The sequence below is a fragment of the Fundulus heteroclitus genome, chromosome 7 (genome assembly GCF_011125445.2).
Source record: "Fundulus heteroclitus isolate FHET01 chromosome 7, MU-UCD_Fhet_4.1, whole genome shotgun sequence".
NCBI classification, from domain to species: Eukaryota; Metazoa; Chordata; class Actinopteri; order Cyprinodontiformes; family Fundulidae; genus Fundulus; species Fundulus heteroclitus.
The window spans coordinates 42,591,403-42,611,039 of NC_046367.1; the positions used below are offsets into that span (position 1 = coordinate 42,591,403).

Sequence of the window (19,637 nt, forward strand, 5' to 3'; positions counted from 1 at the left end):
CAGAGGTACCAAGTCCACCCATGAAACTTGGTGTTGCCAATGTTACTAAGGACAGCGTTACACTTGCCTGGACAAGACCAGAATATGATGGTGGAAGCAGAATCACTAGTTACTTCATTGAAGCGGTGGAGAAGGGTCAGACCAAGTGGGTGAAGTGTGCAACTGTGAAGACCCTGACTCACACCATTAAGAGCCTGAGAGAAGGAGCCGAGTACTTCTTTAGAGTTTCTGCTGAAAATCATGCTGGACTCAGCGAACCTAAAGAGATGATTGTTCCTGTTATTGTCAAGGAAATACAGGGTATTTTTCTAATTTTATTTTAAAATTTTGATATGAAACAATTATTTTAGTTTTGACATAGCTTGAAAGGCGTAGTTTTTATTTTATACATTTTAAAGTTAGATGTTTAGTGGATGTTAAATGTAGTATTAATTCAAAGGTGTATTTTATCATGCTTCATAGTACTGTCCTGTTTTTTTACAGAGGCTCCAGAGTTCGACTTGAAGAACTACCCCAAGAATACAGTTTATGTAAAAGCAGGATCTGACCTGACTTTTGAGATTCCTCTCACTGGCAAACCAATGCCAAAGGTGACAGTATCCAAAAATAATGTTGTCATCAAAGGATCCAAGAGACTTCTCACAGAAGTAACTCCGGACAGCCTCATCATAACTCTAAATGAAAGTGTTTCAAGTGACGCTGGCAAGTATGAAATTACTGCCTCAAATGCAGGAGGTACAACCAAGATATCCCTCATTTTCATCGTGCTTGACAGACCTGGACCTCCAGTTGGTCCGGTTCAGATCGGAGAGATTGGAGAGACCACAGTATGCCTAAAGTGGGATCCTCCAGAATATGATGGTGGCAGCCCTGTTACCAACTACATTGTGCTGAAACGTGAAACAAGTACTCCTGCTTGGGTTGAGGTGGCAGCTAACGTCGCCAGGAGTGCCATCAAGGTGACCAAACTAACCAAGGGAGAGGAGTATCAGTTCAGAATCAAGGCTGCAAATCGTTACGGTGTTAGCAACCACATTGACAGTAAACCAGTCATGATCAAACTCCCCTACAGTAAGTCATCAAGTCTTTTGGATAATGTTGTTTAACTTGTATATGATTTCATGAATGATTGATCTTCCATAACTACTTTAACAAAATATTTGGTGTCTTTCAGTAATACCGGGTCCTCCATCCACCCCATGGGTTAGCTTTGTTTCCAGAGAGAGCCTGACAGTGTGCTGGAATGAGCCTGTCAGTGATGGAGGAAGCCCTGTAATTGGATATCACCTACAGATGAAAGAGAGAAGCAGCATTCTCTGGCAGAAGATAAACAAAACAGCAATACCAGGAAACCAGTGGCGTGTTACAAATATCTGTCCAGGTCTCATATATGAATTCAAGGTAGCAGCTGAAAATGCTGCTGGTATCGGAAAGCTGAGCAAGACATCAGAAGAGGTGCTAGCTATTGATGCCTGTGGTAAGTCATTAATGTCATTGACTGGCTGCCTTTATCAGGCATAGTTCAATATATGAGTGCTTTTTATATTTGATGTTTGGAGCATTGCATCATGATTTGTGATACATACAACGTCAATAGCCCATTTTAACAAATCTTTTTTTCCTGATTGATGTTCTAGAGCCCCCAGCAAATGTCCGTGTCACAGAAGTCACAAAGAACTCAGTCAGCCTGTCTTGGCAGAGACCACCGTATGATGGAGGAAGCAAGATTACTGGCTACAGTGTGGAGAGGAGGGAAGCTCAGAGTGGCAGATGGGTGAAAGCCAACTTTACAAACATCATTGAAATGGGCTTCACTGTATATGGACTCACCCAAGATGAATCCTATGAGTTCAGAGTATACGCCAGGAATGCTGTCGGGTCTGTCAGCAACCCATCTCTTATTGCTGGCCCCGTCACCTGTGTTGATGCATTTGGTAGGCTATGGATATATATTTACTTTTTTACTGGCTTACTTTAAAATTGTCTACGTTTGATATTTAAACTATTTAATTATTTTTCTACAGGTGCCCCAGCCATTGATCTTCCTCCTGAGTATCTGGATGTGGTCCAGTATAAAGCTGGGGTTTCAGTAAAACTCAGAGTAGGAATTATTGCTAAGCCTCTGCCAACTATTGAGTGGCTCAAGGATGGAAAGGAGCTGGTAACCTCTTCGACTGTGTCAGTTGAAAGCACAACAGACTCCTCTGCTGTTCTGATCAAGGATGCAACTCGCTTTGACACTGGCTCATATGAGATTAAGATCAAAAATGCTCTGGGATCAGCTTCTGCTAATATCAGGATTGAAATACTTGGTACTTTGGAGCACCTACATTTCATGAATCCATTATCTCAGAGATGGATGCAAGGATGTGTATCTGATGTTCATTTGCCTTTCATTTTTCCCCATTTAGACAAGCCTGGACCCCCAACTGGCCTCATTAACTTTAACTCCATAACAGCAGACCGCATAATCTTCAGCTGGAATCCAGTTCCAGAGTCTGATCAGGGAGGTTCCAAAGTCACTCACTATATTGTTGAGAGGCGTGAGACCAGCAGAGTGGTTTGGTCAACGGTTTCAGATAGACATGAGGCAACACACATCACAGTCGGAAAGCTGGTGCGTGGAAATGAGTATGTTTTCCGAGTCATGGGAGTTAACAAGTTCGGCGTTGGAGAGCCACTCGAATCGGAGCCTGTCGTCGCTAAGAATGCCTTTGGTAAAAAAAACAATCTATTTTTCAATGACAATATGCTTATATAATTGAAAATAATTCAAGATCACTGTACAAATTAAAACTAAAAACAGGTTAAAAAAACATCAAATAAGTTACATGGAGCAATGAAATCCCAAGGAGTAAGCAGTTTTGAGTCCAGATTTGAACGGGAGATGGTGTTGATGTTATAGATGTCTGGTGGAAGGGAGTCCCAGAGTTCGGAAGAGAAAGGGAGAAAGCTCTGGTCCCCATTGTGCAGAAGAGAATAAAGGAAACAGTGAGGCAGATAGAGGGGGAGGATCTGGGGCATGAAGAAGAGTAGATAAGGATGGATTAGATTGTGGACAACCTTGAATGTAAACCGATTCATTCCAAATATGGTTCAAAATTTGGCTGGGAGCAAATAGAGCTGGTACAGAACTGGGCTGATGTGGTGAAATGCAGAAGGTCTGGTGATGAAATGAGCAGCCGCCTTCTGGACCATATAGAGCTTATGGAGGGATTTTTAAGGGATATCGAAGAGATGAGAGCTGCAATAATCAATACGGGAGATGACAAGGCTGTTAACAGGAATTGAGGTGGAGTAAGGGGAAATGGAGGTACAGAAGACAATGTTGCATACATGATAATATGCAGACGGAATTATGTTATTAATGTGAGAGGTGAAAGATAGGGAGCCATCTAGAGCTCCTCTCAATGGAGAAAAAAACTGTCTTTTTTGGATAATACTGATTTTGTCTCTATAGGATTACAGGGTATCACTGTTTAATTTTAGGAAGTTTGAATTAAAAAAAAAAAAAAAGCAGGGAAGAGGATGGGAGATTAGAATTGATTTTAAAGGATAAGTAAAATATTGCAGAGTATGTAAATGGTGAAAAGTATAGGTAAGGAATACCAGATCTTACAAGAGAAGCATGGGAGCTGAAGGACTTAACTTGAACAAACAGAGTGGCCAGAAAGGTAGGAGGAAAACCAGTCACGGTGGTGTGGCTGGTGGCAAGCAAGGATAATCTGTTAAGGGGAATGGAGGGAGAGATTGCATCAAAGGCTGCACTCAGATCAACAAGAATGAGAATGGAAAGTCAACTGGGGTCAGCTGTTATTAAAAGATCATTAGTGATTTTTATGAGGGTGATTTCAGTACTATGTGGGGGACAGAAAACCGACTGGAAGTATTCATAGAAGTTATTTTATGTTAAATGGAGTTGAAAGCAACTCTTCTTTAACTATTCTGAAGACAAGTATATTTGAAATGGGTTAGAAATTATTGTAGTTGGTAGGATCTGATCCAGGTTTTTAATTTTGTTAGTGATAAGTCTTAAGGAGGATGGGAACAAGAGCGAGGAGTGAATGATAACAGTTATGAAAGGGAAAAGAGATGAGAGGTAGAATTTAACAAGGGCTTTAGAGACAGGATGAAGCTGACAGTAGTAAGAAATTACAGATATGGGGAAGGAGGGGTAGGAGAGGGTAACACTTCAGGTTTTTACTGGTGCAAGATAGCTCAGAATATTGTTTAAACCATCTATATATTGAGAGGCCAGGTCATCTGGGTTGAAGTAGTTTTATAATTTCATCATTCATAAAACATTGCACCAAATATCAACTTTATTCTACTTTTCAAATAAAAAATGTTAGCAGGGTTGGCTGCAAATTCATGTTATTTGCCTTTTCTAAATCTTTTTTTTTTGCCCTTTTCTAAAGTAACCCCTGGCCAACCTCATACTCCAGAAGTGAATACTACCACCAAGTCCACCATGTTGGTAGAATGGGACAAACCAGGAGTCGATGGCGGTAGCTCTGTGACTGGCTACTACTTAGAGAGACGTGATAAAAAGAGCTTGCGCTGGATAAGAGTGTATAAAGACCCAATCATTGACACCAAACAGATGGTGTACCACCTGACTGAAGGAAATGAGTACCAATATCGTGTATGTGCCATTAACAAAGCTGGCGAGGGACCGTTCTCTGATGTATCCGACTACTATAAGGCTGCCGACCCAGTTGGTATGTGATAAAAAAAAAAACTTTGAAATTTAAAAACAAACCATTTCACCTAGGCTACTCTCCTAACTAATAATTTTTATTTACAGATCCACCGGATGAGCCTTGCAAGTTGAAGGTTGAGGACTCCACAAAGACATCCATCACCCTGGCTTGGTCTAAACCAGAATGGGATGGAGGTAGTGAGGTTATCAGCTATATGGTGGAGAAGCTTGTTGAAGGAGAGCAAGACTGGGCCATGATTACTTCTAAGGGTGAAGTCAAGACTACAGAGTACACAGTTCATGATCTAAAACCAGATACAAACTACTTCTTCAGAGTCTCTGCTGTGAACTGTGCTGGCCGTGGAGAACCTTTAGAGATGACTGAGCCTGTGCAGGCCAAAGATATCCTGGGTAAAAGATGTTCAAAATGTTGATGTTATACTTTGCTTATTTTTATGTCAATCTTTGTAACACTAAGTTTGTTTGCCCTTCACAGAGGAAGCCCAGATTGACTCGGATGTTGCCATGAGAACTCACTACATTGTGAAGGCTGGTAAAGATGTGGAGCTATCTGTTCCATTGAAGGGCAGACCTGCTCCCACTGCTTCCTGGAGCAAAGGAGAAGAATGTATAGATCGCGATGCCAAATATGAGTTCCACCACTCAGACACAACAACAGTGCTTATCATGCGTGAAGTGACCAGACTGGACACTGGAAAGTACACAGTCAAGATAGAGAATGGTGTAGGAGAACCAAAAGCCCTGACTTTGTCTGTAAAGGTACAGGATAGCCCGGCTCAGTGCAGGAACCTGGTTATGAAGGATGTTACCCGTGGAAAGGTCACTCTTTGCTGGGACCCTCCACTCCATGATGGCGGTGCTGAGATCACAAACTACATCGTTGAAAAGCGGGACTCCTCTAAGCGATCATACTCTGCAGTGACAACCAAATGCACAAGCACTACATACACTATTGAAGATCTCTCAGAAAAGACATCCTTCTTCTTCCGTGTCTTAGCAGAGAACGAGAATGGTATTGGTGATCCATGTGAAACACAGGAGCCTGTCAAGGCTACAGAAACTCCAGGACCGGTCAAGGAAATTTCTATGAAAGATTCGTCCAAGACCTCTGTGACACTACAGTGGCTGAAGCCGGATTACGATGGAGGCAGCATCATCTCTGACTACATAATTGAGAAGAAGCTTAAGAATGAGGAGTGGTCATTGGGAGGGGTTAGCAGACAGTGTGAATTTGAGGTCAAGAAACTCAAGGAGCACTCTGAGGTGTTCTTCAGAGTTGCAGCCAGAAATGAGAAGGGACAGGGCGACTTTGTTGAGCATGGTCCTATCAAGGTCATCGACTACATTATCACTCCTGAGGCAGACCTTAGAGAGTACCCAGGTGGTAGGCTCAGTGTTCGTCTGGGTCATAACGTGCATATTGAATTGCCATACAGAGGCAAGCCCAGACCTGCTGTGCAGTGGTTAAAGGACAGCATACCACTGAAGGAGAGCGACCAAGTTCGCTTTAAGACAACTGAAAACAAAGCCACTCTGATGATTAAGAATGTGAAGAAGGAGAATGAGGGAAAATATACCTTGAGTCTTGACAACAAGGTCAACAGGAAATCTTTCCATATCTTTGTCAATACACTTGGACCACCATCTAAGCCAGTTGGACCCATCCGCCTGGATGAAGTCAGAGCTGACAATATCATGATCTCCTGGGATGAACCTAATGATGATGGTGGTGGAGAAATTACCTGCTACACTGTGGAGAAACGTGATACCTCCCAATCTAACTGGAAAATGGCTTGCTCCCGTGTAGAGGGTACTCAGTTCAGGGTACCCAATTTAATCAAGGGTGTCCAATATCAGTTCAGAGTATTTGCTGAAAACCGATATGGAGTCAGTGAGCCTCTAATCTCACAAATGGTTATTGCCAAGCACCAATTTAGACCTCCAGGCCCACCAGGAAAACCTGTTGTGTACAACGTTACTAATGACGGCATGACAATCCAGTGGGAAAAACCCATCTACGATGGTGGAGTCCCTATCCAGGGCTACCATGTGGAGAAAAAGGAAAAGAACAGCATCATGTGGCAAAAGGTGAACACAGTCCTGGTCAAAGAAATGACTTACAGGATTTTGGAACTCATCGAAGGTCTGGAGTACTCTTTCAGAGTCTATGCGCAGAATGATGCTGGCTTCAGCCGAATGAGTGATGAAAGCAAGCCAATAATGGCTGTGAGTCCTGTTGGTAAGTCTCCGTTAAGACAATAACATTTTAAACATCCTATTGTGGGAAATATGTGTTAATGATGGTAGTGTTTTAAATCTAACAAAAGGCTATGTCTTTTAGACCCTCCTGGCCAACCTGATTACATTGATGTCACCAGTGATTCAGTAACATTAAAATGGGATGCACCTAAACGCGATGGTGGCAGCAAGATTACAAACTACAGCGTTGAGAAACGTCAAGGAAAAGGACGCTGGTTCAAGGCCAATCTGACTGAGGTACATGACTGTCAGTACACCGTCACAGGGTTGACGACAAATGAACGCTACGAGTTCAGAATCATTGCTAGAAATGCTATAGGCGTGGTCAGTCCCCCATCCAACTCCTCTGGCTTAATTGCAGTACGAAGTGAAAATGGTGAGTTGCAACAGAATCTAAAATACATTACACTGTAAAACTAATTTAATATAAAATTATAATTCATGCACATCAATTATTTCCATTAATGTAACATTCAGAATGCAAGTAACTTATTTTACTTCTGCACATTATAAACTAACATCAACTTTCTTAAAACAGCTGCTCCAAATATTGAGTTTGGCCCAGAGTACTTTGAGGGTTTGACAGTGAAGGCAGGAGATAACATCCGGGTGAAGGTGACCATCACTGGACGGCCAGTTCCTAAAGTTGTCTGGTACAGAGATGATGTGGAGATTACCAAAAAGATGATGGACATCATTAATGTTCCTGGATCCAGTACCTTGTTTGTCAGAGATGCTGACCGCACATATCGTGGCCTTTACACTGTAGAGGCAACCAACGGATCTGGAACCAAAAAGGAGAGCATTGTCATCCAAGTTCAAGGTAAAGTTTAGAGTTTTATTAAGTATGATGTTTAGATGTTTGTTTTTTGTGTGTGTGTTTTCAGTTCGTCTTAATGTGTTTTACATAGAGATAAATGTAAATCTCTGTCATCCAGATACACCCGGAGAGCCGGTAGGACCAATCACCTTTACAAATATTTCAGAGGGCAAATGCACTCTGTCTTGGAACCCACCAGAGAATGATGGATGTTCTGAGATTTCACATTACATCATTGAGAAGCGGGAGACCGCCAAGATCTCTTGGGCCTTAGTATCTGATGAATGTAAGCAGTGTACTTTTAATGCAACCAAGCTCATCAAGTCTAATGAGTACCAGTTCAGGGTCTCTGCAGTTAACAAGTTTGGTGTTGGAAGACCTTTGGAATCAAGTCCCATCATTGCACAATTGCAATACAGTAAGTGTAAAGCTCTTATTTCCTTGAAAATATACAGAATATATTGAAGAAGATACTTAAATTGTTTATGTTCATTTAATATATGTTGTAAACTGTCAATATTCTCCCTCCAGCAACTCCTGATGCCCCAGGAACTCCTGATGCCACTGATGTGACAGGAGAGAGTATTACTCTGTCCTGGACTCCTCCAACATCTGATGGAGGAAACCCGATTCAGCACTACATTCTAGAGAAACGAGAAAAGAAAACAGTTCGGTTCTACAAGGTGATGACCAAAAAGCCTATCATTGAATGTGCTCACAAGGTGCTTAACCTCACAGAAGATATGGAATATGAGTTCCGAGTCATGGCTGTCAACGACGCTGGTGTTGGGGCTCCTAGCAATATCTCTTTGCCAATCAAGGCTGCTGAGCCTAAAGACATCCCATGTGCTCCATCTGTGATTTGTGTGTCAGACTCTACCAACACTTCCATTAGCTTAGAATGGACCAAACCAGTTGATGACGGCGGCATGGAGATCCTTGGCTACATCATTGAAATGGTGAAGGGAGAAGAAACTGAATGGAAGAGAGTAAACGAGGAACTTGTGTCTGAACCTAATTATGTGGTGACGGGTCTACAGACAGGTGCTGAGTATAAGTTCCGTGTTGCAGCTGTCAATCATATAGGCAGAGGAGAAGACAAGGAGATTCCAGAGCCTGCTCAGGCTGTTGATAGGTTAACACCACCACAGGTGGACATTGATGCCACATTTAAGCAGACACACATCATCAAGGCTGGAGGTTCTGTTTGCTTGGGCATTCACTTCAGAGGAAAGCCCATTCCTGCCGCTACCTGGGTGAAGGAGGAAGGAGAGCTGAGCGGGATGTCAGAGATCACAACCACAGATGGCTACAGCTCTTTAAGCATTGAAAACTGCTCTAGATATGATGCAGGCAAATACACAGTTAATCTGGAGAATTCCAGTGGTAGTAAGGCAGTTACCTTTGTGGTGAAAGTAATGGACACCCCCGGCCCTCCAGAGGACGTAGCTTTCCAGGACGTCTCAAGAGGCTCAGTCACACTCTTCTGGAAGCCACCTGTCAATGACGGTGGAGCACGTATTCATCACTATATTGTTGAGAGGCGCGAGGCTAGCCGACGCACATGGCAGCAATCTGGTGGGAAATGTACACAGTGCGTTCTCAAGATCCAGGACCTGCTGGAGGGAGTGCCTTATTTCTTCAGAGTCTCAGCTGAAAACCATCATGGTCTTGGTGAGGCCTTTGAGATAACTGAACCAGTGATTGCCACAGCAGAGCCATCGTCTCCGAAGAGACTGGATGTCCTCGATACCACAGATAGCTCTGTGTCGCTGGGCTGGTTGAAGCCGGAGCATGATGGTGGTAGTCGTATTCAGTCGTATGTCATTGAAGCTAGACCAAAGGGTGGAGACAAATGGGTAGTGGTTGGCAGCACCAAGAATCTTACATTTGTTGTTGAAAAGCTCAATAAGGGTGATGAGTATGACTTCCGTGTGAAGGCTAAAAACGAAGCTGGCTACAGTAGACCAAAGAAAACTCTGGCTCCTGTCCTGGTCAAAGAGCCTCATATTGAGCCTGCTGCTGACCTCAGTGAGATACCCAACCAGCTTATCACATGCAAATCTGGCAGCACCTTCACCATTGATGTCCCTATTAGTGGTAGACCCGCTCCTAAGGTCTCATGGAGGTTGGAAGAAATGAGACTGAAGAACTCTGATAGAGTCACCATCAAAGTAACTAAGGACAGAGCCAGTATCTCCGTCAAAGACGCCATGAGAGGAGATGGAGGAAAATACTATCTTACTCTTGAAAACGTAACAGGAACCAAGACATTTACGGTGGAAGTTAACGTCACAGGCAGACCAAGTGCTCCATCTGGACCAATTGAGATCTCCTCCATCACATCTGAGTCCTGCGTTGTTAATTGGGAACCGCCTGAAGATGATGGTGGCACTGACATCACAAACTACATTGTGGAGAAGCGTGAATCTGGCTCAACGGCTTGGCAGCTAATCAACTCTAGCGTGAAGCGCACATCTCTTCATGTTAGCCACCTGACTAAGTACATGCAATACACATTCAGAGTCTCAGCTGAGAACAGATTTGGAGTCAGCAAGCCCACTGAGTCTGAGACGATTGTTGCAGAGCATCCTTTCTGTAAGTATTAAAATCCAATTATAATATATCTCAAAAGTGTGCTCTCTGTTGAGCTACATTGTAATTTTCAAACCTTATTTTTAATTACAGCACCTCCTGGCCCCCCAACAAAACCTTCAGTCTTCAATGTTACAGCAAACACAATGACCCTGAAATGGGAGGAACCCTACCATGATGGTGGAAGCAAGGTGACAGGCTACTGGATTGAGAAGAAGGAGAGGAACAACATATTGTGGGTTAGGGAGAATAAGATCCCATGCTTTGAGTGCTACTACAAGGTAGAAGGTCTGGTTGAAGGCCTGGAATACCAGTTTAGGATTTATGCTATGAACAGTGCTGGGCTCAGCAAACCCAGCGAAGCCTCTAAGGGAGCAGTTGCTCAAAATCCAGTTGGTAAGTCTTGCCCCTTTTTAATCACATAATATATTGTTTATCTATGTACAAACTTATCTGACAAACTTATTTGAATTGGTGTTTAGATCCACCAAGTAAACCTGAAGTCACCAATGTTACAAGGACCACAGTCTCCTTGAAATGGTCAGCGCCGTTGAATGACGGTGGCAGTCCAATTATTGGCTACATCATCGAGCGAAAGCCGTACACGCTGACCGGTGAGGGCCGCTGGCTCAAGTGTAACTACACCAACGTGACAGATCATTTCTACACAGTTACTGCCCTGGGAGAAGGAGAGGCCTATGAATTTAGGGTGATTGCCAAGAATGCCAACCAAGTTTTCAGCACACCATCCGAATCCACAGGCTCTGTTCAGTGCAAGACTGATTTCGGTAGGATTTTAAATCTTCCACACTCTATTTGGCACAGTTATTTTTAAAAGCATGCAACCTGACATTAGATACATCTGAATATGGGGACAATAAAATTTTATCTCCACTTAACAGAGCCTCCAAAGGCCCATTTGGACAGCAAGCTCCTTTCTGAAACTGTAATGGTCAGAGCCGGTTCCGACCTGGTTCTGGATGCTGCAGTGGGAGGTAGACCTGATCCAAAGGCTTTCTGGTCCAAGGGCAACAGGGAGTTGGAGATGTGTGAAAAATATCACCTGCAGTACACTGCCACCAGAGCTATGGCCATTATTAAATTTTGTGACAGAGATGACACTGGAAAATACATCCTGACAGCCAGAAACGTGAGTGGAACCAAGACTGCAGAGGTCAACGTCAAAGTGCTTGGTAAGTATTTTCTTTATTTCTGATTTATTTGCAATCTCGGGTAACAGTTAGTTGTTGTTTTTTCTCAAAGTGACTTACCCTAAGTATATCTTGCTTTGTCTAGACACACCTGGAGTGTGTGAAGGCAGCATTGAGATCAGCAAGATAACAGAAGAGTCATGCACACTAAGCTGGAAGCCTCCTCTTGAGGACGGCGGGGATGACATTGCACACTACATTGTAGAGAGGCGTGACACCAACAGGCTGAACTGGGTGGTCATGCATGCCGAGTGTAAGGAGCTGACATGCAACATCACCGGTCTGTTCAAGAACACAGAGTACTTGTTCAGAGTTCGTGGAGTCAACAAGTATGGTTCTGGTGTTTACCTCCAATCAGAGCCCATGGTTGCCAGAAACACATTCAGTAAGTGCAAGAAGTGAAATCATTGATCATTAATCCCTAAACGTGAGGTCTACAAAAATCTAAATACCAATCAAATTTAACTGGTATTTTTTTATTGGATATTTAAAGAAAAATCAAAAAGACCAATCTTACCAAAGAGAAAGGCATGAAAAAATAAGAAACTCATTACCACTAAACTGATTTTTCCTTCTTATCTGTTCCTTAGCTGTGCCCACTCCTCCTGGAGCCCCAGAGATCCTGGTATCAGGAAAGGACTTTGCCACTATTGAGTGGCTGAAGCCAGAAAGTGATGGCGGCAGCCCAATAACTCATTACCTGGTGGAAAGACGTGAGAGAAAGAGTGCCCGATGGGTAAAGGTGAACAGGGATGGCGCTCACCTGGACACGACACTAAAGGTGTCTGGTTTGACTGAAGGCAACATCTATCAGTTCAGAGTAACAGCCATTAACAAGGCCGGAGAGAGTGAGCCCAGCGAGGTCTCTCTGTATGTCGTCTGCAGAGTGCCAACAAGTATGTTTCATCAACAACTTGAATAGCACATCACTGCATTAATGTCATTTGAAACTTTGTTGCAACATTGAGAAAGAGAAACGCCATCTGCTATGAGAGCTACACTGACCTGTGCATTACCTCTTCTCAGGCACTCCTGCTCCTCCTTCTATTCCTCGAATCGCTGATACCCATGCTGATAGCATCAGCCTTGCTTGGTCCCGACCTGTGGATGACGGAGGTGCTGATGTCATTGGCTACATTCTGGAGATGCAGGAAGCTGGAGCAGAGGAATGGAAAAAGGCACATGAAAAGACTCTGCGTTCTACAGAGCATGTGGTGACTGGACTTTCCTCAGGCAAGAAGTACTGCTTTAGAGTGGCTGGCATCAATGTTAATGGAACAGGAGACTTCAGTGAACCTTGTGCTGAGACTGAGCCAGTGGAAAGAATTGGTAAGTCCTTTAACAGCCTCAGATTTGAAGTTAAACTATCCGTTAACTGTGTGTATTTGTTTAGTCTCAGGCAAAAATTCCCAAACTGACTTTCAATCCTATCCACATCTATCGCTCACAGAACCTCCAGATTTTGAGCTCCACGATGACCTCAAAAAGACCATCTGCTTGCGCGCCAGTAGCTCCCTTCGTCTTTTTGTCAATGTCACGGGTCGTCCTGCCCCTACCATAACATGGAGCAAACCTGGTGTCGACCTCCATAACAGAGGCTTCATTGAGGTCACCAACAAATCTACTACCCTCATAATCGACAAAGTACACCGCTATGATGCTGGCAAGTACACGCTGCTGGCCGAGAACTCAGCTGGAAAACAGGAAATCAGTATGCTTGTCAAGGTTTATGGTGAGTTAATTACAATATCTGTGAATACATTTAATGACTGTATCAAATGTTATTTTATGGGGTAAAACCCAGTTTTGAATATTTTGTATTTTGACTCAAGAACACATTTATATTCTTAGATACACCTGGACCAACTGGACCAATCAAGATCAAAGAGCTGACTAAAGACTCTGCCACCATCTCCTGGGAAGCCCCAGCTGTGGATGGAGGTGCTCCTGTTAACAACTACATCATTGAGAGACGCGAGGCCTCCATGAGAGCTTATAAGACCGTAACCTCCAAGTGTAGCAAAACTTCCTATAAGATTGATAATCTTATGGAGGGCATGCTATATTACTTCCGTGTCCTCCCTGAAAACATTTATGGAATCGGTGAGCCCTGTGAGACCCCAGACGTCATCCTGGTTTGTGACGTTCCTCTTCCACCACATAAGTTTGAGGTGGCAGACGTCACTAAGACCACAGTCACTCTGGCCTGGGAGAAGCCTGAGCACGACGGTGGCAGTCGATTGACCGGCTACGTCATTGAAGCTTGCAAGGTTGGCACTGACAAGTGGATGAAGGTGGCAACACTGAAGCTCACAGACTTCGAGCACACCATTGAGAAGTTGAATGAAAAGGAGCAGTACTTGTTCAGAATTCAAGCTGTCAACAGCAGAGGAGCCAGTGAGCCTAAAGAACTTGTTGCTGCTGTCACTGTCCAGGAACAGAGAGGTAACAACAGCTATACTACTTTGAGATCATTGTATAGTGAATTTATTTATAACATCACAGCAGTTCACAATAATCTTCAGCCAGTGCAGTAAAATGCTCCTTTTGTTTCAGTGATGCCCAGTGTAGACCTGTCCAGCATTCCCCAGAAGGTTGTTAATGTTTTGGCTGGTAAGACATTGGAACTGGACCTGCCAATCATCGGTAGGCCTCCTCCTGTCTCATCCTGGTATTTTGCGGACAACAAGATAAAGATAACAGACCGTGTGAAGGTCAAAAGCACTGGCAAGTTCTCCAAGCTGACTGTGTCCAACACAACCATCAATGACAGCGGCAACTACACACTTGAAGTCAAGAATGTTGTTGGAGTCATCACTGAGGTCATCAAGGTCATCATTCTCTGTAAGATACTGTGCAACAATCTTTATTTTGTATTTAATTCATGATTACTTGCATCGACAGTTAAATTAATACGATTTATTTAATGATCCTAACCCCAATTTTACCCACTAGATTTTGTTTTGCATTCATTGCCTTAAGGACAGAAGTAAACCAAAAATTGTTTTACTTTCTCCACTTTGTCAGCCAAACCCGATGAACCAGAAGGTCCAATCCAATTTGATGAGATTGATGCCACCACTGTCACCTGCAGCTGGAATCCTCCAGTCAGAGATGGCGGAGCTCCGATTAGTGGCTATTTAGTAGAGCAGCGTGACGCTCACAGACCTGGCTGGGTGACTGTCTCTGACTCTGTGAGCAGACCGTTGTTCAGGTTTGAAAACCTAATTGAAGGAGCTGAGTACGTCTTCCGTGCAGCTGCCATAAATCGCTATGGCACCGGAGAGTTCCTGCAGTCTGAGATTGTTACCTGTAGGAGCTTGAAGAGTAAGACTTTTGGCCTCAGCTATACATTAAACTCTCACTATATTATACAAGCATTATTATGACCGTAGCAGAATTAGTAACACCAGCTTTCTCCACAGATGTGCCTGGACCTCCCGGTCGTCCCATCACCTTCGATGTGTCTCGTGACGGAATGACTGTGGCTTGGGAGCAACCAGATGAAGACGGTGGTCTGGAGGTTTCTGGATACATCATTGAGCGCAAAGAAGTAAGGGCTGACCGATGGGTGCGTGCAAACAAGAACCCTGTCACAATGACCAGGTACAGGTCAACTGGGCTAATTGAAGGCCTGGAGTACGAACATAGAATCACAGCCATTAATGCAAGAGGCCTGAGCAAACCAAGTCTGTCATCCAAACCAGCAGTTGCTACAGATCCCATTGGTAAGTAAAGCAAACAAGATTTTACAATATAACTTAAATAGTGACCACAAAACTCTTTCCTAAACAATTAGCCACAATATAACCCTGTAAAGAAGTCACAATATCTTTCATATTTTATCTGTTTAGATCCTCCTGGCTGTCCTCAAAACCCGAGGATCACTGACACTACCAAGTCATCTGTGTCACTTGCTTGGAGTCCACCAGATGATGAGGGAGATGCCAGGGTTGATGGTTATTTGATTGAAATGCAGAAGGCAGGCTCTGTGGCCTGGATTAAGTGTAACACCACTCCATCTCTGATCTGCGAGTACACCCTGACCAACATGCCGCAAGGAGAGGAGTTCAAATTCCGTGTGATGGCTTGTAATGCCGGTGGTTCTGGAGAGCCTGCAGAAGTACCAGGAACGGTCAAAGTAACAGAAATGCTTGGTAAAGAACCACAATTACAAATTAAAAACAATAAGATTACTGAAATGAAACAAATGCAAAACGTAAAACTAATTGTTTTAATGTTTTTGTTTTCCAGAATCTCCTGATTATGAGCTGGAGTTGAAATACAAAGATGTGTACGTTGTCCGTCATGGAGGTGTGGTTAGACTCTCTGTGCCCATTAAAGGTAAACCCCTTCCAACCTGCAAGTGGTCGAAGGATACTGGTGCTATCTCCACGAAGGCTATGATTGCATCCACCGAGGACTCCAGTGAACTGGTGATTAAGGGAGCGGAGAGGACAGATTCTGGTCTCTATGAACTCCTGCTGGAAAACAAGGTGGGCAAAAAGAAAGCCCAAATTAAGGTCAAGGTCATCGGCCGCCCGAATGCTCCAGAGGGACCAATGGTCTTTGAAGAAATCCAAGCCAATTCTGTCAAGGTTTCCTGGAAGCAGCCGAAGGATGATGGTGGCTCTGAGATCCTCGGCTACATTGTAGAAAGGCGTGAAGCAGCCAGAAATGCCTGGTACACCGTGGACTCTAGAGTAACTGAAACCCAGCTTGTTGTTAAGGGCTTGAGAGAGGGAACAGAGTACCACTTCAAAGTCACTGCTGAAAACTCCTTTGGCATCAGTGCATCTCTAAAATCTGAGCAGCCACTTGTACCCACGACTCCTCTCTGTAAGTTTTACATTCCTGCTTAACAACTCTCTCTGAAAAGTATTAAATGAGTCATCTGCTTATAATATTTCATCTACTTTCTAAACAAGGTCCCCCTGAGCCTTCAAGTGTCCCACCTGAGATCATGGATGTCACCAAAAGCTCAGTGGCACTGGCCTGGTCCAGACCAAAGGACGATGGAGGTTCTGCAATCACCGGCTACTTTGTTGAGTACAAGGAGGTGTCCTCTGAGACTTGGCTCCGCCACGAGACCAAGATCACCTCTACCATGTTTACTCTACATGGACTTACCCCTGATACAGACTACCAATTCCGGATTGTTGCCGTCAACAGTATCGGTGAAAGCGAGGCTGGTTCAGCATCTGATTCTGTCACATGCAAAGATCCATTTGGTGAGTATTGTGTGCTGATATAGAGTTCCCATATATTTGATGTATTTCCTATTAATTAGCCATTACTATCATAAATTAATTTTATTAATTAGTTCTCTAACCCCCAGTCGGTCAAGGCTCATACTGAGCCTGGTTCTGCTGGAGGTTTTTCCTTCCCGTTAATGGGGAGTTTTTCTTTCCACTGTTGCTTCATGCTTGCTCAGTATGAGGGATTGCTGCAAAGCCATAGACAATGCAGACGACTCTCCCTGTGGCTCTACGTTTCTTCAGGAGGAGTGAATGCTGCTTGTCAAGACTTTGATGCAATCAACTGGCTTCCCTTATATAGGAACCTTTTTGACTAATCTGTATAATCTGACCCAATATGTATAATTTGATTGAATTTGATTCACATGTTTTATGAATTGGCGCTATATAAATGAAATTAAATTGAAAGTTAATTATTTACTCCAAAACTCAGTTTAACTCTAAACATCTAAACATATTTCTGTTGCTTTAGATAATCTTTAGAAGTGATAGACTTTAAAATTGTTTCTCCTTTAGTTTTACTAATAGAGAACTCAAATTCAAAAAAACAAAACCTTAATGTCGATTTATTTTATTTTTTATTCCAGACAAGCCCAGCCAGCCAGGGGAGATCGACACGGTGAAGGTGGCGAACAACTTTATCACCATTTCCTGGCAACCACCAGAATGTGACGGTGGAAAGGAAATCCTGGGCTACTGGGTGGAGTACAGAAAGTCTATTGAGAGCACCTGGAAGAAGTGCAACAAACAGAGGGTTAAGGAGAAGGAATTCACCATGACGGGACTGGCCGAAGCCACAGAATATGAGTTCAGAGTTTTTGCTGAGAATGAGACAGGAATGAGTAGACCTCGTAGGACTGCCACATGCATCAAAACTAAGCTGATGGGTAAGTGCAGCTTTGTATATTTTATACTGCATATTTTACACTAGACATGGGATATGTTTCATTAAAACGCTTTGTACCCACAGCTGAAAGTAAACCAAGCCTGAGGAAGGAAATGGACGAAGTCACTGCCAAGCTTGGCCAGCCTGCTGTCATGAAGTGCCAGATTGTTGGCCGACCCGTTCCTGAAATCAAGTGGTATCATGCTGGCAAGGAAATCGTTGAGTCCCGAAAGTACGAGATGAGCTCTGATGGCCGCAACCACTCCCTGTCTATCATGACAGACCAGCAGGAAGACGAAGGAGAATACACCTGCAAGGCCGTGAATGAAGCTGGAGAAATTGAGACCACTGGCAGTCTAGTGTTGGAGGCTGCTCCATCCTTCCACCCTGATTACCCACTTAAGGAAACCTATTATGCTGGACTTGGAACGACTCTACGCATCCATGCCGTTTATATCGGTCGTCCTCAGCCAAAGATCATGTGGCTGCATGGGGCTAAGACACTGGAAAACACAGAGGAAATCAGCATTGAGACCACCGAGCACTACACACACCTGGTTGTGAAGAATGTCCAGCGCAGAGTGAATGGAGGAAAATACAGGATCAGACTGCACAACCACTTTGGCAGGGCTGACACTGCCTTCAATGTTGAAATTTATGGTATGTCATTTAAATTAATTGGTTTTATCATGCAATAACCTCTAGTCATAATGGAAATACTATCAGATTTGTATACACTAACATCCTGTGTCTTGGTTCACAGACAAACCTGATATACCTCAGGGACCCATTGTCCTGGATGCCCTCCTTAAGAACTCTGTCATCATTAGCTGGAAGCCTCCAAAGGATGATGGAGGCTGTATGATCACCAACTATATTGTGGAAAAGAGAGAAGACAAAGAGGGCATGGAGTGGGAACTCGTGTCTTCCTCCATCAACAGCACATCTTGTCGTGTCCCCAACCTCATTGACAGCGCAGGATACTTTTTCCGTGTTTATGCCCAGAATCGATATGGCAACAGTGATCCACTGGAGCTTTCCTCCCCAATCCTGATCAAGAGCCAACTGGGTAAGTTTAAGACAATGTCAGGGTTTATTTAAAAAAAAGTTAAGAAATTTGTGTTTTACCTGGGCTTCAATGCAAAAGCAGTAACACGTTTTTCTTTTATATATTTATTATCCACAGAGAGACCATCACCACCTCTGTCACCAGTTGTTTCTGGCATCACTAAGGACTCCTGTGTGGTTTCCTGGAAACCTCCGCTGAGTGATGGTGGTTCTAAGATAAAGAGCTATTGCCTTGAAAAGAAACATAAGAAGGATAAGAAGGAATGGACCGAATGGACTCCAGTTACCACAGATGAGATTAAACAAACTGTGTTCTCTGTCAAGCGCCTGACTGAGGGCGTTGAGTATATCTTCCGAGTCAAGTGTGAAAACCTCGGAGGAGAGAGTGACTACAGTGAGGAGACTGCGCCTATCATTCCAGCTACTGCTATAGATGTACGCGCTCCTGCCTTCAAGGAGGAGCTGAGGAACATGAGTGTTAAGTACAAGAGCAATGCTACCCTTGTATGCAAGATCACAGGACAGCCCAAGCCTGTGATTAAATGGTTCAGGCGAGGAAAGGAGATCCATTCAGACGGCAAGAAGATCAAGATCCAGGAGTTTAAGGGAGGATACCACCAGCTGGTCATCACTGAGGCTGATGAGGAAGACTCCACTGTTTATCAGATCAGAGCCACCAACCAAGGAGGTTCAATATGTGCCACAGTTTCTCTGGATGTTGAAAGTAAGCTTACCAATAATTAGTTTCAACAATAAAGTTAATAATGTATTTTACTTTAAAATGCAGTTAAAATAATCTTCAACTATTTTGTTGTCA

At 43.6% G+C, this 19,637-nt stretch overlaps 1 protein-coding gene across 4 annotated transcripts in view; it reads left to right on the plus strand.

Moving 5' to 3' along the window:
* ttn.1 (titin, tandem duplicate 1) overlaps positions 1–19,637 on the plus strand; it is a 169,888-nt gene that overhangs the window by 141,428 nt on the left and 8,823 nt on the right. For all 4 annotated transcript variants that reach the window (XM_036139670.1, XM_036139671.1, XM_036139672.1 and 1 more), the window contains 31 exons: positions 4–300; positions 484–1,071; positions 1,175–1,477; positions 1,638–1,934; positions 2,025–2,312; positions 2,412–2,717; positions 4,419–4,721; positions 4,808–5,113; positions 5,199–6,962; positions 7,065–7,358; positions 7,521–7,805; positions 7,921–8,220; positions 8,334–10,400; positions 10,491–10,793; positions 10,880–11,185; positions 11,300–11,590; positions 11,694–11,993; positions 12,199–12,504; positions 12,635–12,937; positions 13,059–13,340; positions 13,460–14,053; positions 14,165–14,452; positions 14,636–14,935; positions 15,034–15,336; positions 15,463–15,765; positions 15,863–16,447; positions 16,537–16,839; positions 17,454–17,753; positions 17,837–18,412; positions 18,516–18,821; positions 18,939–19,544. In XM_036139670.1, coding sequence (XP_035995563.1) covers positions 4–300; positions 484–1,071; positions 1,175–1,477; positions 1,638–1,934; positions 2,025–2,312; positions 2,412–2,717; positions 4,419–4,721; positions 4,808–5,113; positions 5,199–6,962; positions 7,065–7,358; positions 7,521–7,805; positions 7,921–8,220; positions 8,334–10,400; positions 10,491–10,793; positions 10,880–11,185; positions 11,300–11,590; positions 11,694–11,993; positions 12,199–12,504; positions 12,635–12,937; positions 13,059–13,340; positions 13,460–14,053; positions 14,165–14,452; positions 14,636–14,935; positions 15,034–15,336; positions 15,463–15,765; positions 15,863–16,447; positions 16,537–16,839; positions 17,454–17,753; positions 17,837–18,412; positions 18,516–18,821; positions 18,939–19,544 — 13,953 coding nt within the window. The remainder of the gene's footprint in view (positions 1–3; positions 301–483; positions 1,072–1,174; positions 1,478–1,637; positions 1,935–2,024; positions 2,313–2,411; positions 2,718–4,418; positions 4,722–4,807; positions 5,114–5,198; positions 6,963–7,064; positions 7,359–7,520; positions 7,806–7,920; positions 8,221–8,333; positions 10,401–10,490; positions 10,794–10,879; positions 11,186–11,299; positions 11,591–11,693; positions 11,994–12,198; positions 12,505–12,634; positions 12,938–13,058; positions 13,341–13,459; positions 14,054–14,164; positions 14,453–14,635; positions 14,936–15,033; positions 15,337–15,462; positions 15,766–15,862; positions 16,448–16,536; positions 16,840–17,453; positions 17,754–17,836; positions 18,413–18,515; positions 18,822–18,938; positions 19,545–19,637) is intronic.